This window comes from Triticum dicoccoides, chromosome 2B, assembly GCF_002162155.2.
Source record: "Triticum dicoccoides isolate Atlit2015 ecotype Zavitan chromosome 2B, WEW_v2.0, whole genome shotgun sequence".
In the NCBI taxonomy this organism is placed as follows: Eukaryota; Viridiplantae; Streptophyta; class Magnoliopsida; order Poales; family Poaceae; genus Triticum; species Triticum dicoccoides.
In genome coordinates, this window is record NC_041383.1 from 17,593,522 (window position 1) to 17,601,691 (window position 8,170).

An 8,170-nucleotide genomic window follows, 5' to 3' on the forward strand; every position below is an offset into this window, starting at 1 on the left:
GAGAGCTGAATCAAAGGAGTTATTCTTCACAATATATTTTCTATGAGAAGCCAATATCAGCAAATTGATTATGAAGCTAGTCTATTTAACCGGATTTTCTAGAAGAAGGAAGTGACAAGGACTTAAGGATGATCAGGATCAGTTTAACATGGATAAATCCAAATTAAACTGGGGGCTAATGTCGGGGATATACCCCGCGGTATGGCCCGGCCGGAGTCATAAACCGGCCGGGACTTGGTAAACCGGCGGATGGTAAACCGGCAGACAGTTAAGACAGATGGCTAAGACAGACGGTAAACCGGCAAGTGTTAAAACGGCACAGTTGAGACAGATGGTAGCACCGGCAGGTGTTGTTAAACCGGCAGACAATGTTAAACCGGCACACAATGTTAAACCGGCAGGTATTGTTAAACCGGCAGACAATGTTAAACCAGAAGACAATGTTAAACCGACAGACGTTGAGAAGCCCAGGAAAGGAAGTCAAAATAGTTTAAGTTAAAGTCCGAGTTGGACTCCACATGTAACCCGCCCCTTCAACATATATAAGGAGGGGCAGGGCTCCCCAAAGAGGGACAAGCAAGAAACAATCTCTAGGGCTAGACACAACTAGAGGAGAGCCGGTTTACGGCGACTCCCTCGTGATGATAATGAGATCTAGCCTCAAACAGCATGTAGGGTTTTTACCGGATGATGTTTCCCGGGGCCCGAAGCTGTCTAAACCCTTGTCTTGTGTTCCGTCTCTCGATTCCGCTCAACCCCTCTCAAGCTACCACATAGATGCGTTGGCCTCGCGACTAAGTCCTCACACTAAGGACATCTGATGTGTTAATTCCACGACACTATCCCTGTTAATAACTATCTTTCCCAGACACTCCATTTTGGTCCACAAAATTGAGAGATGACGGCTTATGACCAACCTCCTCGGAATAGTGTTTTTGTGTTGGATCATTGTTTGACCCACCACGGAAGCTTAGCTAATATCATATTGTTACGTTTGTACTAGTGCTAGTTATATTATATTATATTGAATTGATATTTCTTTACATGTGTGTTGGACATGCATGATTGCCAGTATAAGACTAGAAGGTAGTGTGAGCCATTCTACAGACAAACAATTTTTTCCAATGGTGAATTAATATTACTTTACTTTTTTTCTGTTGGCCAGTTTAGGTGGGTAGTTCGGAGTGGGAAAGGCGTGCATGAGTTGGCCTTAATCTTGTAAGTATACTATCGTGATGATTGCAAATGGCAAAGTCTTGCAATGTATTATTGCCACTAAGGTTAAATATTTGTGTTGGGCCTCCAATGAAATCATGCAATACAATAGTATGTCATCTTGGTTAAGGCAATTATTTGTCTTACAATTAGAACTTGGATGATGCAGAGGGTATCTCGATCTACAAGTGGGTTATTAGCTATAGAGTCGGGGAGGGTATCATTATATAGAATTACGGACGTACTGCTTATATAACATCAGCTCATTACACACAATCTAGCATGAGCATGAGATATTTAAGATGCAGTTTTTCACATGACTACGTTATTTGCCGTCTTCTTTTCTTATGGAGAGTTACACTTGCTGAATCTATCGACCCCGGTGCAGTTTTTAGCATAAGAAAACACTTTCACCAACTATTTTTTTATTTTAAGTTATTATTTGTTCTGAAAGTAGAAAAACATTACCTATCACATTATTTTTTAATATTGTGTACAACTATCAAGGCTATACACCTAGTAGTGAGAAAGAGAGCAGACAACATGTTTACTCGTTAGTTCTACTCAACGAAACCACCATTGTCGGGTTGCCAGGCAGACCTTCAGTGGTGTCCGGCCACAGACTACTTTTCTTTAGTGGCGGGTTGCCATGTTTGTCCAATAATCATATGATTCTGCAGAAGTACTCCAAAGAAACAAAAGGAGTGGCTATTTCAACCACTAGTATTTTCCTATGAACAAGATAGAAACAGAACAACAACAATTTTTAAAATATCATAAAAAGATTGTAGTCCTGCTTGGTCTAATAAAACCCAATCATCGATCTCACCATGATATATAATTTCATAAAATACAGTGACAATTTCTAGAGACGATTACACTTAAAATAATATTAGAAAGGACAACACACATACAGTTCATGCACACATATGTAGAACGTGTCGGCCTTCAGGTATGTGTGCAACTTATTATCATGCCAATTAATATGGTATAGTTCACCGAGCTTTCATGGGTAGATCTCAATTACTGAGTAGGGACCCAATACTGGCAGAATTTTGTAATCATCACTGAAGCCAGCATCAGAAAATATCCTCTTCCACTCAATTTCATCTCGTTCCACCCCGGTGATATACATCATGAACGAGTTTTGTATGGCTTCCATCTCGTTGATTTTTCTATCGCCATTTGCAGATCCTCTTACCATATCTATAATTATCACCTTTCCTCCAGCATTTCTGGCAGGGATGGCTTCCTTGCAACGTTGAAGTATTTTGACGCAGTCGTCGTGACCCCAGTCATGCAAAATGTTCTAGGAGATATACATATAGAAACAATTTAGAATAAAAAAAGAAAACAATTTAGTGGAAGAAGAAAAAGGAAACATTAATTTCATTATAAGGATTTATTGTGCTACTTTTACATGAAAATGTGATTATAAAGTTATAGGAGTAATCCTATGAATTATATTTAAAGTATTTTTTGTGTTGTAGTCCCTTAATTTATTCTATCAAAGCTTCAAACCAGTTAATATCATCTTCCATGGATTACTAGTTTCCCCCCATGCATCCAACCCATTACACTACTCATTTGACAAGCCAGAGACCAAAGGGCATGTTTCCCAGGAATAGGTCGTATATATGTGAAATATTGTTTATAATGCCTGCGCGTATTCTGCCCAATCCTACGCTCCGGCCGCTTCGAGTGAGCCGACCAGTATGCGCTAATTAGACCGACGCGCTAACCAGGTCGAAGTGCGCGGGCGACGTGGGAAAAATCAATCATAACACTTACAACCAAAACTGCTCTATGTGTAACATCATTGTCTTAGTGTCGGTAAAAAAACTTATGTCTATTACTACCTACATTTAATCTATTACTGGCAATGAATAGGGATGAAACCTTCATCTCTCGCTGCTGGTAAAAGACTTAGGTCCATTACCATTCATACTTACTATAGAGCCGGTAAAAAACCAAGGTCCATTACATTCAGACAGCAATGAGTAGTGACGCAAGATCAGAGCAACACATGGTAATAGAAATAAATAAAGCGCGTTACTTTATTTTGCACATGCCGTTACCCTCAAAATCTCCCTTCTCCGCCACCCACACACCCGCGCATGATTAGGATCAGCAGTCGGCGCGTAGATTAACTAAAAATGCGCACACACTCAGAATAGCGCAGCCCTATACGCGTATTTATTTTAGCGTACGCTCCGGCCGCTCGATCGAACCGGCCAGTATAGGTGCTGAGAGCATCTCCAGCCGCGCCCCCAGAATGGCCTCCCGAGGGGCTTTTCTCGCGTCGGCGCCGAAAAAACGGTCCAGTCGCGCCCCCAGGAGCCCGATTTTCGCCGGCCTGGGCCGAAATCAGCGCCGGCAGACCCAGGCCGAACCAGGCAGACCCAGGCCGAACCCAAGTGATTTTGGCGCGAAACAGACGCGGACCCGCCGAGTCAGCGAGACGGGCGCTTCGTCGCCCTCAGCGCCTCGGTTCCCGCAGGAATCAATGCCAAGGCTGCCGCCGCCGGTCAGCCTTGCCATTGATTCCTCACGGGCGGCGCGTCACTGGGCGGCGCGGCGATGCCTCCCCTTCCGCCACGCGTACACACGTGCCCGCCTATTTAAGCCGCCGGCCTCCCTCGCCACTGGCCACACCAGCCTAGACGCCGAGCTCTCCCTCTCCAGGCGCCGCCGCCGAGCCCTCCCTCTCCCCGTACGCCGCCGCCGAGCCCTTCCCACTCCAATCTCTCACTATCCCGATGGCCACACGTTTCCCCGGCGACTCTGCGGCGGCCAATGGCTTCGGCCGCCGCTCGCTCCACGAACAGGAGTCTTGGCTCCTGTTCGAGGCCAACATCCCGGCGCCGCCGGACATGCGCGCTGGGACGACGGGGTTGAGGCTGAGAAACGGGGAGTGCCCGTTCCCCCGTTGCCCGACGCCACAGCGCGCGCCCACTACTTCGCCGCCAATGGAGCGGGAGCGCCAGATCGCCGCCCTGCGGTGCTTCGAGCAGCGCCGCCGGGTCCGCGAAGAAGGAGGAGTCGTCATCCTCGACGACAGCGACGAGGACGACACGCCGCCGCCGCCGCCGCCACCAGTCCGCCACGGCGACGCCGGGCAGGGGTCCAGCAGGGGCGGCCGCGTCAAAGAGGAGAAGGCCAACGACGACGCCTGCGATGATGGCGGCAACGACGGCGACTACTCCGCTTTCAGTGATTTCTTTTTTTTAGTTTATGTTTGTAAACGCGTCGCGAAACAATATATGCCAAAGTTTGCCAAAATTTAGACTTGTTTTAACCAAACTTCGCCGAACTTATTGAATTTAAAAAAAATCAGACGCGTCTGGGGGAGGGCCTGGGCCGACGACTGGGGGCCAACTCGCCCCCAGGCCCTTTTTTAGCGTCGGCTCGCCCCCAGACGGCGATTTTAGGCGTCCCCTGAGGGGCCAACGGCTGGAGATGCTCTAATTAGCCGAACCCTGCGCGCTCGTCCAAACCCCGCGGGCTCGTTCATGAAATTTCTACCGTAACAACTTACGACCAGAGTCCACCGCTTCGTCAGGGGTCAAACCATTAATGACTCACTGCATGGTAACGAATTACCACCCCATCCATCTTTTTTACTTCTGCCAATTAGTGAGCATGTAGTAATTTTTATCATGTAGTAATTAGGGATCAAACCATTGATGACTCATGTAGTAATTCGTTACTACATGTAGCAATTAGGGATCACACCATTGATGACTCACTGCACTGCATGATAAAGAATTACCATCCCATCCATTTTTTTACTACTTCCAATTAGTGAGCATGTAGTAATTCGTTACTATATGTAGAAATTAGGGATCCAACCATGGATGACTGTAAAGAATCCACGTCCATTACCACCTATACTTAATCTATTACTGTCACTCATTAATGACCTCATAGTCAGGATGTCGTGACCATGCATGGTAACAAAATTAAACGTGTTACTTTTTCTTGCACACAACATTACCCTCAACAAATTAGTGGTGGAGAGGAGGCCTTCCAGACGCGACCTGCCCGCTTACTTAGGAATGGCCGGAGCGGCAAGCATTCTGCGCGCTCGCTCACGATAGCGCCACCGTATGTGTGTGTGCGCGCGTGCACACACACACACATAGATATATGTTTTGTTTTCACCGTTGTTTTCTCCCTCAAATCGTTCTGTTCAATCATGAGCGTTTACACACACATAGATATTCGTTTTGTCTTCACCCTTGTTTTCTTCCTCAAATCTTTCTGTTCAATCATGACCGTTCTCGGGTAGAGCATAATATTTGTACAGTTTCCTCAGAATGGATAAAGTTACATAATTTTTGTCCACGGATAAAATTTGAAGTGGGGTTATTCTATTATTTTCATCATCTACTGGTAATTGTGGCAACATAAGAGTTTCGAGTGCTGTATAATGCATTCCTGTCATTAAATATGGGTATATGTGTCTTTTCTTATGGCTAGTAGGCCCTGGATATCTAAGTACTACTACGTACTGTGAAGGGAGGAACTAATACCATTTTAGTTTATTTCCTTTTTGCACACTTGATCACAATCGAAATAAATGTGACACCTGTTGTCGACCAGTTTTGAGTGAGTAATAAGGGTGCAATGAATCACATGTGAGACACTGATGAAGAGACCGTGCGCTTGATATGGATGGGTATATACCTTGAGTAAGACAGCATCGGCGGATGGAATGGATTCAAACATGTCACCGGCGACGAAACTCAGGTTGTCATCACGGGCGGCGGCCTGCCCGGCAACGACAACGTGAGGAAGGTCCATGACGGTGCACTTGATGCACGGGAAAGCCTTAGCAATCACTTGTGTGCCCGCGCCATTGCCACCACCTACATCGACGAGCGATCTGAGACCGCGGAAGATGCGGCCCTTGTCGACAATAATGACCTCGAGGAAGACCTGGCTATCGGCGGCCATGGAGTTGTTGAGGACGTCGTTGAACCTGGCGTCCTTGCTCACCATCTCCCACTGGGAGCAGCCATGTGCGAGCTCGAAGAGGGAGCCGGCGCCGGTGGCCTCGGGCTCGGTCCTGAACCATTCAGGCATGCTGAAGAAGGAGGAGACGACGAGAGGGTTGACGCAAAAGGGAACCATAGGGGACAGGTTGCACCAGCCGACAAGGAAACGGCAGGCCGTGGTTAGCCCATACACCACGGTGTCACCATCCCCGGCGCCGGCAGTGGCGGTGAAAATGCCAGAGGTGGTAAGCAGTTCTATCACGCGCTGGAGGTCGGCAACCTTACCGGGATGTACCTTTGCGTCTGCCTCGATGTTGGCGATGGTGGCGGTGCCGCAGCGGCGATGGATGGCCTCGGGGATGCCTAGATCAACCACACACCTGAGCGACATGGATTTGACGTAACCGAGCATGTGGTTTTGGAGCTCGGCAAGAGCTTGGAGCAACTCCTGCGGGCTCACTTCGGCCAAGAGCTTAAGCGTCATGTTGCCTAGGCCTTAAGCTGACAACTCTTTTGTTAGGCTGCTTAAGCTACACAACTTCACTGCAAATGAAAGCTCGATGTGCGTGTACTCCTTGCCTTGCCAATGGCTTTTATACACGGCCAACTGGTTAGTGTTGGAACATATTGTCCTCACTTCTCTAACTGTTCAGATCAGCTCTTGGTTTCTACAGATACAAATAAAATTTGTGACACAAAAAAATCTAACTACCAAGGTATGACCATAACTTTAATTTTAAGAAAATAAATAAAGAAAGGTAAATGTACTTGCAACCAATAGAAAACTAGAGAATAACCCACGCTTTGTTGCCGAAATTGGTTGATAAAAATTTGGGTCAAAAACATGAGAATCAAAATTTAAAATACAAATGACTTCTTATATTTAATTATGTATATCTGCTTTTTTTTTACTTAATATAAGTAGAATAGTTGAATGGAAACCATTTTTCCATGCATAATTCAATGTTGTGGTAGGTCTATTCTCATGCATGGTTGCATGTCGAGGTGGGATTTATCCCATTCATAATTATATGGTATGGCGTACTTACATGTTAAGATAAATAAATTATTGGGATGACCTTTTTAGGTACACAACATAAGCAAAGAAGCACAGAGTTAGGGCATCTAGAGTTGGACCCCTCAAAGCTTCCCTAAGACGTCCGGGCGTACAGCCCGGTCACCATCACATAGCAAAATGGTCACCCTGTCGGATCCCCCACGACCCGCCCAAACGTCTAGATTGTTTGGCACCCCAAACCCAGCCCATATGTGGAGCGGACATGGGGTGGTACGGATGCCCGATGCGGCCGCCATGTCAGACCATCCCAGGCTGGCCTAGTCTGACCCCACATATACCACACTATCATCACCTCAAACCAAACCCTAGAGTAGTGTTGACCGCTCCACTCACATTCCAGTCAGCTGCGCTTCCATCCCCGTGCCATCATGGCCAGCTCCGGCGGCGAATCCGGCAACGAGTCCGACCCCATCGACTAAGATGTGTTCCTAAGAAGGAACCAATCTTCACCCTCGATAACAAGGAGCTCACTTTCTGCATTGCGTCATGCCGGTAGCGGGTGCATAGGCTCTAGAGCTCGAGCTGCACAACAACCCTCGTGGCTGCAGGGGCAGCTTCATATTTGCGCCCTCTGCACCGGCTAGTCTTATTACACGCCATCGACGGTCAGGCGGCGGGGTGACTAATGACTCTCGGCACCTCTAGCCCCCGCTCCTCCCAGACAGTGCTTGGTGCTGCTGCAGACACCATTGAGCTCGTCGTGGTGGGTGGCTACAAAATTCAGTGGCACAGGCCGCTCGTCGCGCGAGGCAGAGGGCAGCACATGTTGCATCTGGCTGGTCCGGTTGCGGGTCGTGCAAATTTGCACCCCAGCTGCTTTCGCCCGCTGACTTAGACGACGACCTCCTCCGCCTGTCCTTGACCTCCGCTAAACATC

At 47.5% G+C, this 8,170-nt stretch overlaps 1 protein-coding gene across 1 annotated transcript; it reads right to left on the reverse strand.

The window, feature by feature from the left end:
* Window positions 1-2,012: 2,012 nt before the first annotated feature.
* Window positions 2,013-6,759, reverse strand: LOC119366863 (acetylserotonin O-methyltransferase 1-like). The gene is made up of 2 exons (XM_037632559.1): window positions 5,905-6,759; window positions 2,013-2,524 (listed from the first exon to the last, which is right to left on the reverse strand). Exons 1-2 carry the CDS (start codon window positions 6,697-6,699, stop codon window positions 2,222-2,224), a joined length of 1,098 nt encoding a protein of 365 aa, XP_037488456.1. The 5' UTR covers window positions 6,700-6,759; the 3' UTR covers window positions 2,013-2,221.
* Window positions 6,760-8,170: the final 1,411 nt, after the last annotated feature.